The sequence below is a fragment of the Microcaecilia unicolor genome, chromosome 7 (genome assembly GCF_901765095.1).
Source record: "Microcaecilia unicolor chromosome 7, aMicUni1.1, whole genome shotgun sequence".
Classification (NCBI taxonomy): Eukaryota; Metazoa; Chordata; class Amphibia; order Gymnophiona; family Siphonopidae; genus Microcaecilia; species Microcaecilia unicolor.
The window spans coordinates 33763886-33787515 of NC_044037.1; the positions used below are offsets into that span (position 1 = coordinate 33763886).

The window sequence follows — 23630 nt, forward strand, 5'->3', positions numbered from 1 at the left end:
CCATTCATTTAAATTGCTACACTCATTATACATGGATAAAGTGGTGGGATTGCCTGTTAGTGTATTTTAAAGCACGGAAACATGTTAAAAAATAAAAACAAACAAAAAGACTAAAGTGATACTTAATTTATTGAACTAACAATACATATAAGCAGTAACTTTGTCATCATTCATGGAGTGAAGTGGAGGAGGAGTGGCCTAGTGGTTAGGGTGGTGGACTTTGGTCCTGGGGAACTGAGGAACTGAGTTTGATTCCCACTTCAGGCACAGGCAGCTCCTTGTGACTCTGGGCAAGTCACTTAACCCTCCATTGCCCCATGTAAGCCGCATTGAGCCTGCCATGAGTGGGAAAGCGCAGGGTACAAATGTAACAAAAATAAATAAAATAAATATAATGTTCTATAACCTATGCTGGCCCCTAGTCTGCTCAACCAGTGCAAATTTAAAAAAAAGAATAAAATAATTCCCGGTGCATTATTTAACACTTACGGCTTTGGTGGCAAACAGCACCATGCAACAAGTTCTCTCAGTCCTTGCTTCAATAAATTCAGCCCAGCTGCACTTACGTTCTCTGACCAAGCTGATGCAAGGAAGACCAACGACTAGCGCATGGGTGTGGCAACCTCCACGTGTAGAGTAGTGCTCCAGCTGCACATGACCACCATAGATATGCATCAATAGATCAGGTGACCTCCGATGCTGCTGGCTCGTGAATGTGCCAGTGTTAGAGACCTGCACAGGAACGGGGGTTTGTGGGAATCCCACGGGGATGGAAGCAGTTCCTGCGGGGTTCCCGTGGAAGCGTATGCTGCACTTGTGCCAGCCTCTCACCTACCGAGTACCAAGTTCTTTGAGTGCTGTCTTCTCCTCCTTCCTTTAACAGCACAGATGCGGAAAGCCTCCATTAAGGAGGTGGTAGAACCCCCTGAAATGCGGAGTCCTCCTGTGATGCCGGCAACGCTGCAAAGTGGATGTCCCAGATCGTTAAGACCCGAAGTGGGGGAAACTGATCTGGGAGCAGAGGCAGACATTAGCAGTAGAGTGCTGAGTCCAACGCCACAGGAATGTGACGCTGTGAATGCCACAGGAGGTGAAGGAAGTGCAACGGAGGGGAGAGAGCCTGAGCCTAGGGGAGAGATTCAGGAAGTGAATCTGCTACAAACAAAGGTTCTAATGACAGAAAACCCAGAAGTAATTACCTTGGGAAACATATGGGACGCCCTGGTGAGTCTGGAAAACTCTTTTACTCAAAAAATTACCTCTGCTTTAAAGCCTATTCAAACCTTTTCTGATAAAATTGAAGTAATGGAAAAACAAATTCAACAAACTAAAGTGTTTGAACAGTCTATTAAAACAGAAACTGACAAGATTAGAGATGGCCAAGTGGCACTAATGAAAGAAAATTTACTTTTGCAAAGAAAAATAGAAAATTTAGAAAATAAACAACGGATGAAAACTTTAAGAGGCAGATGCACTAAAGCTAAATGAGCCTTTAATGACCCTCCAACGAGGAAAATTTGATCCGTTGCATGCATCAAAGGGCTTTTACCGAGGAAGCCAGCAGCTAACGAAAACGGAATGGAGATGAGCAATTAGTGTGAAAACCCCATTGAAACGACATGCACTAACCTTTTCCGATTGCCTTTACGCAGGAAAAAGGCAGGAAATCTAACGAGAGGTCTGGACCTCTCGTTAGGACAGCTCTGTGCCAGGAAAAATCATTAAGTGAAAAAATAAACAAACTTTGAGCCAATCCCAGCGCATTAGCAGAGCTAAAAGCGCTGTGATTGGTCCAAAGGACGTCAGAAAACACATCAAATAAAAAAAATTAAAAAAGGATCGGGAGGGGGCAAGGGCGCTCATCAGGAGCGTCCTGTATGGACGGCCTTGCCCCCCCCCCCCCCCCGCTGCTCCCCACTTTCCGCCGCTCCCCCCGAAGGAGGCGGGGCCTGGGCCAGGGAAGAAGAGACGTCATGGAGACTCTACAACCAACACAATAGATCTTCCTGCCCGTGCAGCGCTTCTGAAAGAGGTGAGAGGCGCTGCTCGGGTCGTTAATAGGGAGGGGGGTCTCGGTGGAGGGGGGAGCGGCGTAGTCGACCTCAGGGGGGGCAGCGGGGGCGGGGCACGGTGCGAAAGAATGACGGGAGGCGGAGTTAGCTCTGCAGAACACAGGAACAGGAAGGGAGGGGGACCGGGGCAGCTAGCATTTTGCTTTTCGGGGGGGGGGGGGGAGCGGCGGAAAGTGGGGAGCAGCGGGGGGGGGGGGCAAGGCCGTCCATACAGGACGCTCCTGATGAGCGCCCTTGCCCCCTCCCGATCCTTTGTTTTTGGATTTTGCTGACCGGGTAGCCACGTGTATGTGTTGTGGCTTTTTTTTTTTGTTTGTTTTTACGTTTGCAGCATGCGCAGAGCAGCCAGCAAAACGCTTGGCTGCTCTGCGCATGATTTAGGGGCCGATTACCGATGTGTATTGTGATTCTTTGATACATTGTACGTTTGAATACCGATCTGAGCATGTGTGACTTTTTTTTTTGGTGCATTCTTCGTTTTTTAAAAATCGTTAGGGACTTTAACGATTTTGATTTTTTTACGTTTGGTTGCTGCATCTGCCTCTAAGACTTATAAATTTTCCTAAAGTGCCATCAGTGGCTCCATTGTTAACCTTTAAGAGATACCTCACAGAAGTTTTGAAAATATCTGATCAATTATATCCACCGATCTCAAGGATTTACTATTTAGCGCCTTATACTAAGCAATCTACAGATCAAGTGTTAACAGCAGGATCAGAAATACCATTTGAGGAGTTAAATTTAAACCTTTCTCTAACAATAGAAAATGAACTATTAAGCGTACAAGCAGCTACCTTGATAGTGGACTTTGTGTTACAGCCTGACCGAGATTGGATCTTAAAGACCTTTTTTTCTCAATCTGGTTTAGGATGGGCTGGAAAGGGCTTAGACAGCAACTTTAGTGGCTGGTATATTGCTGGACAGACTTTTACAGTCTGTGTCCCACAAATGAGAAGATGACTAGGCTGGAGTGGGCTTTCAACAGTTGGAACGTAAGGACAGGGCCAGGTGGACTTCTATGGTCTCTGTCCCAGAAACACCACAGAAAGACCACAATCAAGTATATAATATCACATTCATTGTTGACTTAATCATGAATTGATAACAAGTGTGACTATTGGGCAGACTGGATGAACCGTTCTGATTTTTATCTGCTGTCCCGGGCTGATACGCAGATCTCAGCTCTGACACAAGCACAAGCAACAGATGTCACCTGCGATGGCACGTGCATGTGACAACCTCTCAGAACACAGTGGCCAGTGAATCAGAGACCTCATACATATGCGCACCAGACTAGTGTGTCAAGTTCCAACTTCTGTTCCTTCCTTGCCCGTAGTGCTGCAGCTCGAACCCAGAGACAGAGAGCTGATCGGAAATTTTTTTTTATGTACCATTAAATTCTTGCGGGACTGGGAGGGAATGGGTTAAATTCTGTGGAGACGGGTGGGGACGGGTAAGATTTCTCTGCATCAAACCCCAGCAGAAAGCAAGTACGGCTGCGCTGAATATATTTATTTATTTATTGCATTTGTACCCCACATTATCCCACCTCTTTGCAGGCTCAATGTGGCTTACAGAGTAAGGTTATGATAAAGTCGATATATGATTTAAATACAGTTGATCATAAGCTGAGGTGAAAGAGGAATTTAGATGGGCGGATGTTGGATCGCTGTGTGAGAAGTGTTTTAGGAGTGAAAAAAGCTCTTTTTGATTACAATCACATCAGCACATCATATTGAGATTCATACTATGAGCAATATAGTCAAATATTGCATAAGATAGCCCTTCGACTAGCGGCTACATCCAAAATGTCTTTGTAAGGTGGCGTCTCCATTTCATTTAAATTACCCTATAATACTTCCAGTAGTCTGTCCACCTGCTCATACTGATGTTAACCAACTTCGATTGCAAACTTTAGATTGCGCGCGAGCAGTTGCCATTTCTTGAACTCGCACAACATCCATCCCCAGGCCGGCCGGAGCCGCATCTGCCTCAACCAATCACAAAACCTACTTTGTCGCAATGGACAGCCGCTTGTTCTCTTTTATTTTTGCTGCTGAAAATGCAGATTCCTAATGACACAGCTCATCGTCTTCCCACTATGGCTAGTAAAAAAAAGCGCATCTTCACAGAGCTTCCCCCCACCATAGATATTTATAAAGCAGCTCTCACGGATATCCTTGCACACGCGCAACTGCATCGACGCAGCCCCTCGGGATTCTGTCAACTTCGGACATGCTGTGCTCTTCTCTGACGTAACTTCCTGTTTCCGGCAAAGCGGGATGCCAGGGAGAGAGAAGAGCTAAGCGGTTGTGTGTCTGCATCATAGGGGACGGTCACGTGGCACTGGAGAAGGCTGTGGGCTTGTTAGTGAGCAATCTCAGGTATGAGTTTGACCGGGGGAGGGGTCGTAACGCCACAAGAAGGAGAGTGGAAGATAAAGGGAGAGATGATGCGTGTGTCACACGGGTAACACACGTAACTTGGTATCTTTGGAGGAGGTGTTGCTCCTGCCTCCAATTTTTTAAGGGATGGGGAGGGGAAAAGAGGGGGATCGCTAGAGCACCAAGTAGATTTTTGCTTTGGGGGCTGGGAGGGGGGTCAAGGTGTACTGGACCAACAGGATGTTTTTGTTTGGGGGAGCTGGGGGGGGGGGTATGGGGTCCACTAGACCAACAGGGTCTTTCTGCTTGGGGGTAAAGGGGGGGGGGGTGAGTCAGGTCAGATTAGGGGGGGGGTCTACTGTGAGCACATACCTTGGGGAGCAGTTTGTTTGCTTAACAACCTCCAGATTTACACAAATTTGCACATTAAACATAGGCGCTCACAGGGCCAGATGTACACAGCTTACTGTGTTATTAACCTACGTTTGCTTTAGACTGGTTCTAGCCAGTCTAAAGCAAGCAATCAGATAACTAGTAATGCACAAAGGGGTTTTCTGTGGCTCTAATGAGTGCCGTTACTAGCCACCAAGAACCCCATGCAAATATATTACACTGAGCTCATTAGTATTCTAATGAGCTCATTCATAGTCTAATATGTATACTGTGGGATGGCTGCATAGCTCCAGAGCAGCCTAATATAATGAGAAAATGTTATGGCTGCTCTGGAGCTGTCAGAGAGGAGGGACGCACAGGCAGGCAGCAGCAGCAAAAGGCTGCCTCTTATGCTTCCTACCTCTCACCTTCCGGTGCCCCCCCCCCCCAAGCCCCATCACAAGCTCCCCTCCCCCCTCAATTTTTTAAAAATTTTCCCTAGTGGTCCAATGGACCCTGACCCCCCCCCCCCCCCCCCCCCCCCCGAATCTTTTTTTTTTTTATTATTTTCCCTAGTGGTCCAGTGGACTGTGACCACCCCAAACCTTTTTTTTTTTTTTTACAATTTTTCCTGGTGTCCAGTGGACTGTGACCTCTCTCACAAACACACCTGCACCCTTCCATGTTGCACCTTTCGAAGGTGGAAGCAAGAGAGCAGGAGCAACAGGTGGTGCCCAGGAATAAAATGGCTGTGCTCAGGCCCTGCTCAGTGCATCCAAGAATTCACTGGGCAGGGCCTGTTGCACCTGCCCTCATGCCTCCAGCTAGTTACACGGAGAGGTGGGTGGGTGGGTGTATGCACGCACGGAGGGGTTGCGGTCCACTGGACCACCAGGGAAAATTTTTTTTTAAGATTGGGGGGAGTCAGGGTCCACTGGACCACCAAGAAAAAAAATGTGGGGTTGGGAGGGGCCTGGTGCATCAGAGCTGTCAAATGCATTTGACAGCTTGGACTCTGCAGCTCATTTGCATACGATCCCCTTTTTGCATCGCTGGCTGATAGCGAGTCGCCAAATTTTACTGATGCAGCTGTATTTTATTTGCCCTGTGCATCGGGCCCACAGTCTGCATTGCTTGGAATGCTCATTTTAATACTAATGAGCTCCCTTGCCGTGCATTTGCTTAGGGTTTTCGGTAACTGCGAACAGCACACGTTAGAGCCATGGAAACCCCCTTTGTGCATTAGTCGCTAAATAATGTTTGCTTTAGACTGACTACAACCAGTCTAAAGTAAGCGTTGCCAGCAAGAAAAGCTTTGTGCATCGGGCCCTGAGTCCCCAAACTGCTTCCAGAATTTTAAAAGGAGCAGATTCAGGTTGAACTCCCACTTCCTCCCCCCTCCAAAAATTAATCTAAACCAAACACTGGCTACAGTCACTGATCTTGTGCGTAGCGCCAAAATCCCACGCTGTTCTAACTGAATCAGTTTTGCAGTGCTGATGGTCTTGCTGAATATGTGTATCTTGCCAGACTTGATCATTGCTGAAATTGGGTGGCGGAGCAGGTGGGGGGAAGAGGGGTTGGTGGTTGGGAGGCTAGGATAGGGGAGGGCAGACTTATACAGTCTGTACCAGAGCCGGTGATGGGAGACGGGACTGGTGTTTGGGAGGCGGGAAATACTGCTGGGCAGACTTATACAGTCTGTGCCCTGAAAAAGACAGGTACAAATTCAAGATATGAGTTTATCTTGGGCAGACTAGATGGACCATGCAGGTCTTTTTCTGCCATCATCTACTATGTTACTATGTATTGCTCCCAAAAGAGTCCTCAACAAGAAGTGCAGGTAGAGCTAGGCAAGAAGTTGTTCAATAGGCCTCATGGGTATGTCCTGCTTATTTTCCTGTAGATGGTGGTGATTCCTTTTTAAGATTTGCCGTGTTTCTAAATTATTAGCATATCAGATCATTATGAAAAAAAAAATTACATATAAAATGTATTTGAATCATACTATTTCACGCACAGTGGTTTTCTTTCTCTCTCTTCAGAGGATGAGAGAAACATGAAGAATGTGATGAGAGTGGAAGAATGAGGGTTGGTTGCCTTTCATTCCGGCAGCCTTATGCTGGATTGATTTTAAATGGAGTGAAGACGATAGAGACTCGCTGGCGGCCATTCCTGGCTGAGTACAAGAACTGCACTATTGCCGTTCACATAGCTTACAAAGACTGGGAAGATACAGCATGGAGTGATGTCCTTCTGAACAGACTCGGCATGACACCTGGTCAAGTTCAAGAGTTAATAGATAAGGGGGAAACATTTGGTAGAGGAGTCATTGCTGGTGAGTGACAATTCCAAAATATATACTCTGTAAGACATGGGTAAAGCTAAATAACAACAAAGCAATGAGCGTGTGTGTGTGTGTTAATATTCTTATTTTAAATATATATATATATATATATATATATATATATATATATATATATATATATATATATATATATATATATATATTTATTATTATTATTTTTTTTTTAACCAAAGCATTATGGAAAGCCTAGAAACAGAGAATATGATGACAGACAGCCTCTCCACTTTTCTGATCCATACCAACTGCTAAGCTCTATAATCCCTTCCTCAGATATCGCTGTGATTTCTTGTCTTCACATACCATCTTCATCTCCACATTCTTCACTGCATTTAGCACCCTTTCTATAAAGAAGTATGTCCTTGGATTACTTCCAAGTCCATCACCTTTCACTGTTGTTCCAGATCCTCCTTTTGGTTAAAATAAAAAGGCATTTATAAATTTGAGACATTTAAATGTCTGCCATATTTACTCTATTCTGCTTTTCCGCTAGGCCAGTTGGTTCCCAGTCTTGATCCTGGAGGCACGCCAGCCAGTCAGGTTTTCAGGATATCCACAATGGAGGCAGTGCTTGCATATATCTCTGATGAATATCCTGAAACCCTGACTGGCTGGGGTGCCTCCAGGATCAGGTTTGGGAACCACTGGCTCATGTCATTTGTGATGGAGACCGTTGGCCATTTTATTGTCTGTCTTTTATGTTTGAAGGTACAATCTCCAGAATTGCATACAGTACCCCAAATAAGGTTTCACTGGAGACATATACAGAGGTACTATCATCTCCTTTTTCCTGTTAACCATTCCTCTTTTTTCTGGCTTTTGCTGTTGCTTCATCTACCTGTATGACCACCATCAGATATGATCTCTCAGCCCCCGCCACCCCCCAAATCTTGTTTTTGTTTTGTGCACAGAAGAATTGTACTATACTGATTCTTTGGGATGTTACAGTCTAAATACATTGCACTGCATTTTTTAATTAAATTTGAGCTGCTAAACTTAGTCCATTCCTCAAGCTTCATTAGATCTCTCCTTCAGTAGCAGATTTTGGTGTCATCTTTAGAAAAAGCAAACCTTTATGTAAATACATTCTGCAATATCGCAAAAATGTTGAAAAGAACTGGATCAAGGACTGATCACTGTGGCATGTAATGCCCATTTTGTCGGCATGAATTCCATCTAACACTAATCTGCATCGTCTCGCTCTCAACCAGTTTCTTATCTAGTCACTGTAGATCCCATACCAAAGGTGCTGAGTTTACTTTTAATTTGTCTATGCAGAACCGTGTCAAAAGCCTGAAATCCAGGTCTAACTCTTTTCTTTTTGTCAAAGAAATTGATCAAGTTGGTCTGACACTAGCTATCTCTTGGTAAATAGCATGCTGCCTCAGATCTGTAATCCATTGGATTCCAGAAATTGAATTATCCTCTGATTTAGCAGTGATTCTATTAATGTACTCACCACAGAGGTCAGAGTAACCCAGCCTACTTCTCCTTTTGTGGAGAGTAACCACATATGTCTGTCTCCAGTCCTCTAGGAAGCTCTCCTTATTTTGGGGATGTGTTGAAAAGTACAGAAAGTGGGGCTCCCAGAACTTCCCTAAGTTCCTTCACTAACCTCAGACGTATCCTGACTAGCCCCATTGCTCTTTAAGTTTACGTACTTTGAAAATGAGCCCCAGAGTGTTGCACTACTTATGGAAAGCAGAGTCATTGGCGCTGTTCAGGGCTTTAAGATGGTTGTATTTTTAGTTTGAAATCATTATTATTAATGACAAGGTACAATATAAACCAATAAAAATAAGTGTGACAGCCATCATCTTTTTTTTTTTTTTCATGTAACTTCCTCCCTCCACCCCAAACCCCCTTCCCAACTCTACCCAGTTTGCAAGAAGAATCAGCAGCATCAGTATCAGAAAGCCTGTACTCTTAAGACACTCTGAAAAGTCCCCCAAAACAACAATTAACAAAAATAAATAAATAAAAGGGTATTTAAAGTCCACATCAAGATCCCTTAGGCTCCTCAAAGTGAGTTAAGAACCCCACTGTGGGCTCTGGGTGACAAGGCCTGTATATAGACCACCCATATTGAAAAGAAAGCCTTCTGTGCTTAAGAGAGGTCTTAGCCCCATTCCTTTCCATCAGCATCAATTTACCAAAAAGACAGATTTTTTTTTTTGTGTCTCAGTAGTTCTCATTCCCTCCTCATCTTTTGAGCTGAATCACAGCTAGTGCTGGGAATCTGATATGTAGGAACCTGCATTTCATAACTAGCCAGGGATATTTCTCTCTTTTAATAGACTCATTCTTCTCTGTTTCTAGTGCAGTCATTGTGATTGTGCTTTGGAACACTTTCCAGAGTCCGGTACCATGAGCTTTATATCTGTCTAGTAGGTATCAGGTATTGAAACAATCCTATTTAGGAGCACTGTAAGTGCTAAATTTTAGGGTTGAGATTAAAGGAAGGCTTATGCAGACCATTTCAAAGAATGTTGCTGTAAATGAACGCTAATTCTTAGCCAAAGATAATAAGAAGAATTAGGTTGGGAAAGAAACTTATCTTCTCGGGGACAAGAGACTATCTAGAGCATTTTGTAGTGTCCCTTATCAGGCTCTGAAAGGTGCTATGGTGTGTGCATACCTCTTAGCCTGCTGATTACCACTGTTGTAACTGAGACAGGTAAGAATGAAATGGATGACTTAGGGGCCATTTTACTAAAACTTAAGCATGCGCTAAGTGCCACTTGGCCCACAAGTATAAAATAGGACATGCAGCATTTAGCATTTAAGCTTTAGTAAAAGGGCCCCTTGAGAAGGCACAACGTCAGGTTAGAATGTGTGAATGTCTTCAACGCTTATTTATTTGGACTTGGCTCGCTCCTTTTTTTCAGTTTCGGTACAGTAGTGTCAGTCTGAGACCTTTTCTGTCATCATGGCACCAGATGAAAGGAAACTGTGTCAAATATCTCTATTTTCTGCGCTATTTATTAACAGGGTTAGTTGACATTGGAGAGACATGGCAGTGTTCTGAAGACCTGAGTCCCGAAGAACTTGGGGAACTTGAAAGTAAAGCTTTACTGACAGACTTGGAGCAAAAATACCTGACAGTTGTTTCCAATCCAAGATGGCTGCTGGAACCACTTCCCACCAGAGGTGCCAAAGATATATGGCAGGTGACCATCCCTAATGACCTGATCCCCTTGGAGCACTAGGAGAAACTTTACAGTAAATGTGTCAAATTCTAGATCAACCATTGTAATATCATTTTTTTTTTTCAAATGATAGCAATTTGTCTTTTAATTAGTATTATGGTACAGTAAATTATGGATTTTTATGGAGCAAACTAATTGTAAAACTTGCTTCTGAATAGTTATACCATTGGGTTAACCATGTTTTACCATGCTCAAATAATACCTATGGACATATTCATCAAATAACCATGATATATTTCATTTGTGAGCAAGCATTTTATAAACTAGTGTGGCAGTGTCCTTGAAAAAGTAGTTTCAGTGTGACCTAATAAATGTATAAACCATTAAAATATAGTATTCTACGTTAGATTTATTCATGTGCATCCATTTCTGGATAAGTGCAAATGAAAGATGTTATCCTAATGCAAAATGTTCTCACTGTCGCTACATGGTTTGATAACACTTTTAGCTTTAAGAAGGTGCCTCACTAGAGCGTCACAGTAAAATTTAAAATGAAGAGTATGCTTGTTTTGTTTTGTGTTTCAGGTTGCTTAAAAAACAAAAATTGGAAACTCAGGTTAGACAACTGAGGTATTTTGATTCTCTTTCCTTTTTTTCTGTTCATCTTTTTTTTTTTTTTTTTTTTATAAATGAACCTTCCAAAGCAAACTTGGACAGTGTTGCTATTCCCTTTCAAGCTTGCATTTCTTTGGATAGACAGGTAATGCATAGATCTCCCATGGTTGTGTTTATTTCTGATGTGGGATGCTCATGTGGTGCACCAGGAAGAACTCAAGATGATTTTATTTTATTTTTATTTTATTGCATTTGTATCCCACATTTTCCCACCTATTTGCAGGCTCAGTGTAGAGAATCGAATATGTGTAATAAATGAACTGACAGCATCTTCACTGGATATTGGTGCTGATCCTCATGATAGAAATAACCCAGCTGCAGAATCTAATTCTGCCAAATACCACCCCTCCATTTAATTACTTTGAAATATGATTAGTAAAAGAACATGTTAAAATCAAGTGGGCGAACAGTAGATCGGTAGAAAATGAGAACCGATGTCAGTGGGTTGGTTCCAACCATTTAGGTTACCAGGGTGTGTGTGTGGTGGTTGTTGCAGTGTGGATCAGACCCAGGATGTGCTGCTGAGTCCCTACCTGGACAAATGAGGGATGGACTCAGAGTGCTTTTCCATGAAGCAGTCCTGCTGCAAAATGCCACTTGTGTTGGGATTTGAGATGTGGTGCTTTTTGATTAGAAACTACAGTTCTTCCTTCAAATTTCCAAAACTGTTTCACCTGCATCAGGACTTGTATGGGAACTGACAATCTGAATTGCTCCAGTTTGATTTTTTTCTTGACATTGGAGCCTGTGTGTAGTTTTGGAACATGGAGTCATTCATTTGGAATCTGATCAAATGCAGCAAAATATTTCTAAATGAAAGTTTGTGATGCGACTTACTATTTTTGGTATATTTTGATGTAGTGTCTGTATGTCTTGTTTTTGATTCCCTCCCTGTAATCTTTTTTGGATTAGATACATTTAAATATTTTTTTTTTAAATCATTTACATTTAATTGTATGCAGCTAGTTAATCACATTTTGGATAGCGTTGTGCTGATAGCTTTTTAAGTCTCTTTTGTGTGTTTCTGTCCGAGCTTATGCCACCGTTCAGTGAACCAACAAACTTGGGAACCAGTGTGAAGCAGCACTCAGTTCTTTAGGCTGTCAAGTACTCCTTTCTTAATAAAACATTATAGAACCGGGGTAAACTGTGGCAGAAACTCCAGCCTGCCCTCTGGATGGCAGCCCCTTGGGCTGGATTGCGTGGGGACGGTATAAATATACAGTTTAGAAACCAGAGGCTGTGTTTGAGATTTCTCAGTGAGAATACAGTAAGAACTAAGGGCTCCTTTTACAAAGCAGCGCTCCCAATTAGCAGCGCACTAATTGCGAATAAGCCCATTCAATTCCCATGGGCCTCTTCGCATTCAACCCGCCACTAGTGGTAGTGCAGCTTTGTAAAAGGAGCCGTAAGAGGCTAGAAAATGAAAAATGCATGGTGTATTTTGTGCTTGTAAGTAGATCCTGTGTTGAAAACTGCATGATCATGAGATGAATTAAAACTGCTCAAAACTGGGAAAAGATTTTTTTTTTACTTTCTCTTCATTTTTTTTTTGTTCTGAACAAGAATTCCTGATCCAGTCACTTTTTTAGCAGTGATGTATTTTGTATGTAGCGCTTTTCTAATCTGATGGGTTATTGAAATTTTGCTACTCGAATTTGCTTTGCAATGTAAAACTCTGTAAACCTGCAACTTCTTAAATAATCAAAGGCACTAGTACAAATTTGACACCAAATTATTTATTTAAGCACTTTCTAGAATTGTTTTCCATTTTTAAAGACTTGGCAAGAGGTTTCGTCATGGGAATTCAGATTCTTCTGAGTTCATAAACTCATAACCGGAAGACTGCTCACTGCTGCCACAGCAGTTGCAGGTGGGACAAACCTGACTCGCTGAAGATAGTTGCTGGTGTGCAGTTCCTGTCAAATGGACAGAGGAAGCTGCTGCCAGCAGAGACATTGAAAACCAAGGGTTGAAGAAGGACAGCAGAGTAGTTAGTTGAGCATTCATGGATGGTGAGTGAGGATAGCTGCAGTGCAAATGTTGGAGCCCCATGATGTGCTCAAAAGCTGCAGCTGAAGTTGTTGGTAAAAACTGATAAGCAGAAGAGGTGGCACTAAGATCCACACTCCGATCAACTGAGTGGCTGTGGGTGCAGTTTTGCATAGCGTGATCAGCTAGATTTTTTTCTTTTGCCAGTATGGGAGGTATTGAGTAGGACATGTTTAGTCTACTGTCAACATCATTCATTGATTTCTTTTGGGTGGACTTCTGAGTTGCTTCTTTTGCAGAAGGTGATTGTAAACCAGTAGATGGGCTGCCGGAATCAATAAGGGACATGGATTCCTTCGTAGTTGCTGTTTTCCTTCTCTTTAAGCCATGTGCCATGGAATCAAACTGGAGGGAATCACACTCAAGAACGTTGCCTTTGATACCAACTCTTCTCTTCATTCTCTGGACCAAGTGGGGAAAGGCCCTTCTGAAATTGGGATTGTGGTAGAACTGAAACAAAAACACAAAGCATTTGAGTCGCAACGCAGGAGAACGAAAGTACAGCGTGTTTTTAAATCCTTTCTATTTTGTACCATGTTATTTATTTTATCAAACTTTTGACTGTTCATTATCTTTCCAAGCTATGCATGCTTCAGTGACCGTCAAGTTTTCTTAAAATTCTTTGGCTGTTTTGTAAAATAGAACTGTACCCTGAAGATCTTGTACCTTAAGTAGATTTCGTCCATGTGAAGGGCAATTGTAAAACAAGTAGCTTATATATACTCAACAGTTGTATGCACCTAAGTGTACCTTCACCTATGAAAATGCCAGTAGGGTACCTAATTGCTAATCTACAAATATGCGCTCAAATGGCATACCACATATTTGCAAGGGGGAGTATTCACATGGGTGGGCTATAGTGGGACTGACATTTAGGAAGGCAACTTACAGAATACAATAAGTTGCCTGCTACATTTAGGCACCCCCATGTGTGCCAGGTCTGTAGCAGGCCTAAATTGGAGGGGGGTGGGGGGGGGAGCTAGATGCGTAAATACTGGGTTTACATTCGTATTTAATAAGACTCTTGAGGGCCCAAGTGTCCATCATTCAGTAACCAAGAAAAATAGCAAGAAGTAAAGGGAAAAGGAGAGTAGAAAAGTTCAGGGATAGAATAAGAAAGAGGAAAAGGAACAACCAGTGGTAGAAACACTAGTGGGGACAGTCCTAATTCAGAAAAAGAGCCTGTCTAAAGAACCAAGCTTTCATTGCATGCTTGAAATTTTAAATGACAATTCAGCACAAATTGAGAGCAGGAGGGAGTTCCAAAATGGTGATGCAAAGAAAAAACCCGGTGTCTCTTGGACTCAAGCTGAGCATTTCTGGGACAAGGGAAAACTAAACAGTAGTCAGATTTGTTCATTGTTAATTCCTGAAGAATTTTCAGAATTCTTTTTAATTTGTTATCTCATCTTGAATCCCATTGTGGGAGAGTTGGCGGGTTATAAGCACCCGATAACATAACATATAGACTGTCAACCCGCTTTACTGGGGCACCTGAATGAAGGTGCCCTGTTGTAGAATTGCCACAGTGCCCATGTGTATAATGTTCTTAATACAACCGTGTGTGGTTATGGAGCACTGAAAGTTGTTCAGCATTTCAGGAGATAGACTTGCTGGAGGAAAAGGACATAGAATGTTATTGAATGGACGTAGGAATAATCCACTATTTCTGGGATGGGCGGGACAAAATGCTTGTTCTTTTAGCCGCTGTCGGAGACAGGGTGCTGGGCTCGATGGACCCTTGGTCTTTCCCAGCATGGCAATGCTTATGTCTTAATGCTCCATGCCTTGTTAGTGGACATGAGTGTTCCGCTTGGAGCAGAATTAGGATTATTAATTTTCTCCTTTTCTTTAATATGCACTGATATGTCCTCATTTTATCCATTGGCCTGCATTGATGTGCAGTCCTGCTTTCTACAGGGAAATTAGACCTAGAGGTCCTTGTACGTAGTGGGCTAAAACCAGGATTAACTTTAAAAAATGAGCAAGTTGGAAAGCTGAGCAATTACCAAGTTGTACATATTAGAATGGGTAAAAATTCATTCTATTTTAGTGTTTTATAATATTTGCCATCTTATACATTGCAGGTGATTTCAGTTTATCTCTTGTTTTCAGTCCCTATGATTTACTCCTGCTAAGTTGGAATCTGGCACCATGAATCTTCTTTTGCAACTAGCAGGGAAATTTCCCCATAGGTTTATCTTCCTTCCTCCCTCCCCTCCCCCCCCCCCCCCCCCCCCAAACATACCTAGTCTAGTCATTGCAGTGACAGTCCTGGGCTAGGGCCTATGCACAGGGGCTGCTTTCAGAACTGTGTTATTATGGGCCCTGAGTCTTGACTGCCAGGTGCCACCCTTAACAATCAGCATGACTCCCTATCTCCCAGTGCCTGTGAGTGCTGCCTCCATAGCAGTTCCAACCAAATTGAGAAGCACAAGACCTGACCTGGAGATCAAATAGAAACATGACGGCAGATAAAGGCCACATGACCCATCCAATCTGCCCATCCTCTGTAACCCCTAATTCTTCCTGTTCCTAAGCGATCCCACATGCTTATCCCATGCCTTTTTAAATTCTGGAACAGTATTGGACACCTAAGCCTCTAGGTTGGACCTGCACATTTAGAGTTTTCATGTGTAGGCATGAAACTTTTATTTGCACCCAGTAAATATACTTTACCCACAGCACATTTAAATGTGGGGATTTACAGAGTCAGTACTTAGTGATATTAACCCATAGATTTCCAGGAACTGCTTTTACTCAAGATATGAGAGATCATTTTCTTCCATCATCAGCCATTTAAGTTGTTTTCTTTCAGACTGGATGATTTTGTCAGCCACTTGCTGTTAAACTGCCTGATATTTATATTTTATTGTGGCAGTGATGAATTTTAAAATTACGTAACCTACAAGACCTCCTGAAAGATAGTTGCTGAAGTGTTGGCGTTCATAACCAAAGAATTGTTCGATTAGCAGTAGCAAGTAGTCAGTGGAAGCATGTGATTTCATATCACATTCGCCTTAAAATGATGCTCTATTGATTTATGAATGTATCACAAGCTTGCTGTGATGGACGCGTCAACAGTGCCAGATGTTGCCTGCATCAGGGGTCTGCAGTCTTACAAAAAAATCTTTTGTTTTGGATGAGACTCGTCTCGCTCAGCGACAGTGGCAGTACAGTTAGATGTACAAAGCTCAAAAGTATATTAACCTTGATAGACTGCAGACCCTGGACACAGTCAACATCTGCTGAAATACGGCTGTGTTGGGTCATCAGAAACGTTTGGACTCCTTGGCTGTTCTTTTTCTCTCTTTGGTTTGACACCACTGTTCTCTTTTGTCCTTTCCAGTTAAATCACGCTGAGTGGGTCAGGAGGCAATATTCAGCGACACTTAACTGGACAGTGCTACTGATTATCGTCTCTGACCGCTGCAATGCTGGGTCAGTCAGATAATGGAGTCTGAGTGGATCCATGAGTTATGTGGACACTGGTAATATTCAGTGCTGGTGCCCTTAAAGCTACTTGGGAAACTAGTACCACATAACCAGCAGTCCTTTCTTTGCCTAGAGGAGTAGCTTAATGGTAGTGCAGTGGGCTGAGAACCTGGGGAACTGGGTTCGATTCCCACTGCAGCCCCTTGTGACCCTGGGCAAGTCACCTAACCCTCCATTGCCCCAGGTACAAACTTAGATTGTGAGCCCCCTAGGGACAGAAAAAGTGCCTGCATATAATATATGTAAACCTCTTTGGTTGTACACACAGAAAGGTGGTATATGAAATCCATGACCCCTTTACCTTTGCCTGGTTAGTCATGAGGGTAAAGTACTGAATTTGGCTCTGTACCCATATAACTTCTGGGTATTTAGTGCCAGTGACAAATACAATTCCAAAAAGAAAAAGAAACTATGATCAAACAACCGTATCAATGAAAAACAAATGAGCACTGTAAATGGCCCAAAAAATATAAACTAAATAAATAATTAAACACAACAAGACCTATATCAGTGGGAGGAAAAGCCTCAGATCTCAGGATGGAACTACTGCTGTTCTCACAACCCTTAACGGGAAAACTTCATAGGCCATCATTTTGTCTAAACGTAGGCTGCTTCAGGGAATAAGGGACCAAACCTAAGAAAAAACCAACCATTGGGTCTTAATGCTAAAATTGAATGGCATCATTTTCTCTAACATGATTTTTTCATAGTTGACGGCCATTTTGACAGATAATTTAGTGCCTAGGCTTGCGATCCTGCACTTACAGGAAATGACATCACTCGCCGAGATAAAAGTGAAAGGTGCTTGATCGGTGGTGGCCATGATGTTTGTAGGAGCAGAAAGAAGTGAGCATTATGCCAGCTGAACAGTGAGTAACTTCTTGTTTGAACCATATTTTTGATAATGCAAAATCTACATACACTTTCTAGAATGGTGCCATTATTTATTTATTTATTTTTTTAGGTTTGGTCCCTTATTCCCTAAAGCAGCCTATGTTTAGGCAAAACGATGACCAATGTCGGTGGGATCCGACTTTCTGTCTAAGATTAACTCTGCTCCTTTTAAGAATGTTGATGTTTTTGCTAAAAGCAACTTATTTTTTGGAAGTTTTGCTCAATTTATTAAATATTTACATTAAAAGACCAACAAGGTCTTTTAGTGGGTGGTTTTTTTATGCCTTTGAGGTTTTCCCGTTAAGGGTTGTGAGAACAGCAGTAGTTCCAACCTGGGGTCTGAATTAGAGAGCTGCACGGCTTCCGTCCCCGCGGGAATCCCGCGGAACCCGCGGGATTCCCGCAGGGACGGAGGCAGTTCCTGTGGGGTTCCCGCGGGGATGGAAGCACTTCTGCGGGGTTCCCGCGGGGACGGAGGCAGTTCCTGCGGGGTTCCCGCGGGGATGGAACTAGTTCTGTGGGCTTCCCGTGGAAGTGGAAGCTGCACCTGCACCAGCCTCTCATCTACCGAATACCAATTTATTTGAGTGCTGTCTCTTCCTCCTCTTCTTCCTTGCTTTAACAGCATAAATGTGGAAAGTCTTCCATTAAGGAGGTGGTAGAGTCACAAATGATGACGGAATTCAAAAAGGCGTGGGATGAACACAGAGGATCTCTAATTAGAAAATGGAAGTTATATAAAAGCTAACCTTAAATGGCTGCATGTGTGTGGATATGTCAAGTAACACTTAGATGGCGACTCTGGCTGTGATGAACTAGAGCTGATACCTGGCAGACTTGTATGGTCTGTGTCTCATACATGGCAATCTGGTGTAGGATGGGCTGGAAAGGGCTTAGACAGCAACTTCAGTGGCTGGAACATAAGGACAGTGCTGGACAGACTTTTACAGTCTGTGTCCCACAAATGAGAACATGAATAGGCTGGAGTGGGCTTCGATGGCAACTCCAGCAGTTGGAACGTAAGGATGGGGCCAGATAGACTCCTGTGGTCTTTGTTCCAGAAACACGAAAGAAAGACCATAATCAAGTATATAATATCACACTCGTTGATTTAATGATGAATTGATCATGAGTGTGACTATTGGGCAGAGTGGATGGACTGTTCAGGTCTATTTGCTGTCACTTACTATGTTACTGTTAATCCTCTTTGCTCCCAGGCTGGTGCACAGACCTCAGCTCTGACACAGGCACGAGAATCAGATGTCACCTGACCTACTGGCGCGTGCATGTGGCGGCCTCTCAGCACACACTGCCAGTGAATCAGAGACAAATCTTACATGTGCGCACCAGAGTGTTCCAAGTTCCAACTTCCATTCCTTCCTTGCCTACAGTGCTGTGGCTCAAATCCAGAAAGGGAGCTGACTGGAACTTTCTTTTATGTACTATTAAATTCTTACGGGGATGGGTGGGGATGGTTTTAATTTTTGCGGGGATGGGTGGGGACGGGTAAGATTCCAGCGGGGATGGGTGGGGACGGGTAAGATTCCAGCAGGGACGGGCGGGGATGGGTAGGATTTCTGTCCCCGTGCAATTCTCTAGTCTGAATCTTCCCCCCCCCCCCCCCCCCCCCCCCTACTGATACAGGTCTTGTTATGTTTAGTCATTTATTTAGTTTATATTTTTTGGTTCATTTACGGTTATTCAGTGCCAATGTCCAGATGTGGCTCAGCATTGAATATCTAAGTCTATTTTATCCGGCAGGAGTCGGCCCTCACTAGCTGCCAAAATTAACACATGGTAACCACAGAACCTGTGCAGTAACTTGAGGACATTCTCAAGTTTTTGCTGTGCAGTAAATGCAGAATGAAGGAATAGCCTAAAGGTTAGTGCAGTGAGCTGGGTTCAATTCCCACTGCAGCTTGACCCTGGGGCAAGTCACCTTTTACTAAGGTGCGCTGAAAAATCATATGCGCTGGTGTAGACGTGTGTATTGGACGTGTGCAGGTCCATTTTTCAGTGCACCTGCAAAGAAGGCCTTTTTTTTTTTTAACCAAAAATGGACGTGCGGCAAAATAAAAATTGGCACGTGCCCATTTTGGGCCTGAGACCTTACCGCCACTCATTGACTTAGCGGTATAAAGTCTCATGTGTTAACTGGGTGGTAATTGTCAGCACATGTACACTACTGATTACCACCCGGTTAGCACTGCGTGCCGTGTAGTGGACGCACGTAAAAAATGAAATTATCGCCAGGGCCACGTGGTAGCTGGGCGGTAGCTCCAAATTGGTGCATGCTGGGCACCTACACGGCTTAGAAAAAGGGCCCGTTAACACTCCATTGCCCCAGGTACAAAAATGTAGATTGTGAGCCCTCTAGGGAGACAGAAGGTACCTTCATATAATGTGTACAGCGCTGCGTATGTCTAGTAGCAGTATAGAAATGATTACTAGTAGTAATAGTAGAAGATACCATTACAGCACCTTAACCTCATGGCAGATAATGTGAGGCAGCTAGTCACACCTCCTGAGGGTGGCCTTAACATTTTTTGCATTATCTGTAACATTCTTTTAACATATGGTAATGTCCTCCAACATTAGTTGTCAGGCATAGTTCTCCCCCATTCCATGCTAGCTGGAATTATCTTGCGCAGTTCAACTTCTAAGTTAACTGTTTACACAAGCCTCCCTTGTTAGTGTGTGTTAATTCCCATGTTAAACAGCTATCCCAGCTTACTAAATAGGGTGCTTAATGTGGAAATTCACATCAGGGGGTGCAGAATGCAGGGGGTAATACTGAAGGGACCCATCTCGTTTTAGGTGGAAAGAACGCGTGTAAATGCCGTTGTTCTAGTCATGGCCGTTTGTTCTGTAAATACATGCCAAGATGTGATAGCATCTTTGCAGGTGAGCATCCACACGAGTGGAGTTTGGGTGGAACATGTTTACTGGCGTTGTTTATAAAATCTTATAATTAGGGCTGCATTTTGATTAAACTTTTAATTGAAATGCAGCCCTAAAAAAATTAAAGAATAAAAAAATAATGAAAAGATAAATACAAAATACAAATTGAAAAATTACAAATCTAAAACAGCATACAAAATAGCTATAAACAGCCTTACAGTTTTCACAGCCTGTTTCAGATAAGCAAGCCAATTTATAATCTATATGCTTTGGCCCAGATTCTATAAATAGCACTCAAAAATGTGCTATTGTGTCACTTCCTGCAACCTAACTTTGAGTGCTGGCATAAATGCTGGAGCCTAAGTTGGATTTGCTGACCCACTATTCAGTAAGAACGCACACAGCGTTTCCGAACATCCCTGACACGCCCATGTCCCTCCCGTGGCCATTTTCCCTTTTGAGTTGCATGTTATGGGATTTGGGCTCCCAGCATTACAGCGTGCAACCAGATGGGTATACAAATCCCAGTTAGTACCAATTAACATCACTAATTGGCTGTTAATATCCAAATATTGCTCATGAATGGCTCATTAGCCAATAAAGTTGCACACGCATTTCAGGAGTGTGCCAAATTTGTTTACTAGATACAGTATCAGTGAATTTTCATTGTAACCTTGATGTGTTGTAATCTTCATAGGCGTAGCCTAGTGGTTAGTGCAGTGGACTTTGATCCTGGGGAACTGAGTTCGATTCCCACTGCAGCTCCCTGTGACTCTGGGCAAGTCACTTAACCCTCCATTGCCCCAGGTACAAATACCTGTATATACTATGTAAACCACTTTGAATGTAGTTGCAAAAACCACAGAAAGGCAGTATATCAAGTCCCATTAATAAGATTCTGGAATGTTGCTACTATTTGAGATTCTACATGGAATGTTGCTAGTGGAGGAGTAGCCTAGTGGTTAGTGCAGTGGACTTTGATCCTGGGGAACTGAGTTCAATTCCCACTGCAGCTCCTTGTGACTCTGGGCAAGTCACTTAACCCTCCATTGCCCCTGGTACAAAATAAGTACCTGAATATATGTAAACTGCTTTGAATGTAGTTGCAAAAACCTCAGAAAGGCGATATATCAAGTGCCATTTCCCTTTCCCCTTTGTGGCTGATGTAAATGTCCATGTCTGCAGAGTAGGCACATGTAAGGTGGCTTACACTAGTATTCTGTAAAGAAAAGTAGGCACCCCCTACTTAGGGGGTAATATCAACAGATCACCTAAAATCAGGCACCAGGACGATGCATGCTGCGTGCGAGTTCTATATCGGCAATTACACACAGAATTACCATCACAGAATTCTAAGTTATGCATCATGCTTTAGGTGCAAGTACTTATGCTAGCCCAAAGGCTAGTGTAGGCACAGAACTAACCCACATGTATAAGTGTTAGACGCACCCCCATTTACCCACGCCCCTCCCAGGTCCACACATGCACAGTGTAGGATCCTGACTAAGGGCAGTTACATGCAGAAGTTCCAATTAGTGCCAATTAACACTAAATTAGCCAATAATTGGTTAATGCCAATTAGCATTTAATTATTAAGTTACATGCCTAATTGACACTATTCTATAGCTTGCACATGCAACTTTGCATGCTAAGCATAAAGTTTTGCACGCAAGTTTATAGAATTAGTTTACCATGTGTTAACTGCTAATGTAGCAGATTAACAGGTCAGGACACTTAAAGCCACTTTAAGCAGTGCAATAACTGTGTTCCACATTATCAGCTGTGCCATTAATGGAAGGTAGTGAACTCTGTTTTCAGAAGTGCAGGAAACGCAGAGGTTTTGCACCCAATGCTCCCTAAGTTTGGTTGTTATGGTCTCGGGTGCAAAACCTCAGTAAATTGGCCCTTTAATATTTAGAGACATGTTCCATCTTAGCTTACAAAGATCTCCGTTGATAACACTATTCACGGGTATATAGTTCTATAATACAGCCCTAAGGAGGAAATAAATGAAAGATTATTATAGCCGATACTCAAAGTTTGATGTCTGCAAAAAGAATATCTTGCTTTTCTCCACACTGGTACTTCAGCCCCTATGAAACCCTCAGATAATATAGACACTCCTGCAGTAGCTTCCTGATTTGCCTAGGGAAGAGTGGAAGAATCACTAAAAGTACCGTACCTGGAAGACAATCCCAACATTTCAGAGAACAAACATCTTTTATTGTGGGTGTACTGCTCTCTATTTTAGCAGTGTTTATATCTTTGGTGAAGTGTATGTTTAAATGGAATTTGCATGTAATATGGAATTTAATGCCAATAATTTGCAAGTATCCAAACAAATGTCAGCAAAGAGGTGTTAGGTGATAACAGTTTGCTGATCTCCATCCTAACATATTAAAGTGGGCAAATGCAGAAAACCACCCTGTTTCATCAATCTGTAATTTTGAATTTAAAATTCAATGAGGTAATTTCTTATGTGGCTCGCATCTATGGTGTGAAAAGAGAAATTGTATGTGCATTACTTTACCTTTGTTCTTGTATTGGTTTTGATTTTCCCTGTCTGAGAACTGGTTAGAGAGACTGATTTTTGATTTTGACGTATTTTGCTGAATCCATATAGGTTGAGTTGTCGAATAAAACTTTTCATGCTGTCTGTTTCAAAAATCCTTAGGGGGCCTCTTCTTTCCAAAATTTCCATCTTAAATAACTCTTCGTCAATAACCACACACTCTCCATTGTCACTCCATCTGATAGACTTGAATTCTTCACTTTCAACTATTTTCCACATCTTTTTGGGAAAGGAGAGACAAAGAAGGCTGTTCTCCCCTACTTCTGCTACACTTCTGCCCTGCCCATTGTGCGGAAGCTTTCTTGGGAGAGGTTGGCCTTCAGCCATCGCCTCATAAGAGTTCTCTTCCAAAAACTCCATTGCCGGTGAATCTCCCGACTCTCTCTGGTCAAACATCAAAGGAAGAGAGGGAAACAATTTGACTGCCTTTTCAGAAACAAAATCTTTCCTTCGTGCAGAGGTTAGCGTTACGGACGTGTCGAGTTTCACCTTAAATTTGTCTTCTTTTTCAGAACAGTTGTTGGTATCCATGAATTAAAACTCTGCTCATGGATATTTTAACCCAGAATATATAGTCTTGTGGACAGGGTTTTAGAGACAAGAAAAACACTGAGTTAAAATGTAAAGGCTGTGGTGGAATTCTAGAACATTACTCTAAGGCAGCTTGTGACATCGTGCTGTTTGTTACGGTCCTGATGT

General features: G+C 42.8%; 2 protein-coding genes across 3 annotated transcripts; one reads left to right on the forward strand and one right to left on the reverse strand.

Annotated features, from left to right (window-relative positions):
* The first annotated feature begins 4330 nt into the window (after positions 1-4330).
* Positions 4331-10733, forward strand: LOC115474716 (protein CXorf40A-like). Of its 2 annotated transcripts, none has more exons than XM_030210340.1 (3): positions 4331-4456; positions 6874-7166; positions 10185-10733. In XM_030210340.1, the coding sequence occupies exons 2-3, from the start codon at positions 6914-6916 to the stop codon at positions 10400-10402; spliced, it is 471 nt and encodes a 156-aa protein (XP_030066200.1). In that variant the 5' UTR covers positions 4331-4456; positions 6874-6913; the 3' UTR covers positions 10403-10733. The 2 variants fall into 2 exon arrangements, with proteins under 2 accessions (XP_030066200.1, XP_030066201.1); XM_030210341.1 differs by lacking the exon at positions 4331-4456 and adding an exon at positions 4502-4601.
* A 2081-nt stretch (positions 10734-12814) lies between these two features.
* On the reverse strand, positions 12815-23291 carry LOC115474407 (heat shock transcription factor, Y-linked-like). Its single transcript, XM_030209860.1, has 2 exons — positions 22890-23291; positions 12815-13519 (listed from the first exon to the last, which is right to left on the reverse strand). The coding sequence occupies exons 1-2, from the start codon at positions 23289-23291 to the stop codon at positions 12815-12817; spliced, it is 1107 nt and encodes a 368-aa protein (XP_030065720.1).
* Between the last annotated feature and the right edge of the window lie 339 nt (positions 23292-23630).

Bases quoted from the DNA above. Each gene is read 5' to 3' on its own strand.
- LOC115474716 (XM_030210340.1), top strand. From the start codon at position 6,914: ATGAGGGTTGGTTGCCTTTCATTCCGGCAGCCTTATGCTGGATTGATT. The intron at 7,167-10,184 runs GTGAGTGACAAT...ATTTATTAACAG, and splicing joins TGGTAGAGGAGTCATTGCTG to GGTTAGTTGACATTGGAGAG.
- LOC115474407 (XM_030209860.1), bottom strand. From the start codon at position 23,291: ATGGAGTTTTTGGAAGAGAACTCTTATGAGGCGATGGCTGAAGGCCAA. The intron at 13,520-22,889 runs GTAAAGTAATGC...TTTTTGTTTCAG, and splicing joins AAACCAATACAAGAACAAAG to TTCTACCACAATCCCAATTT.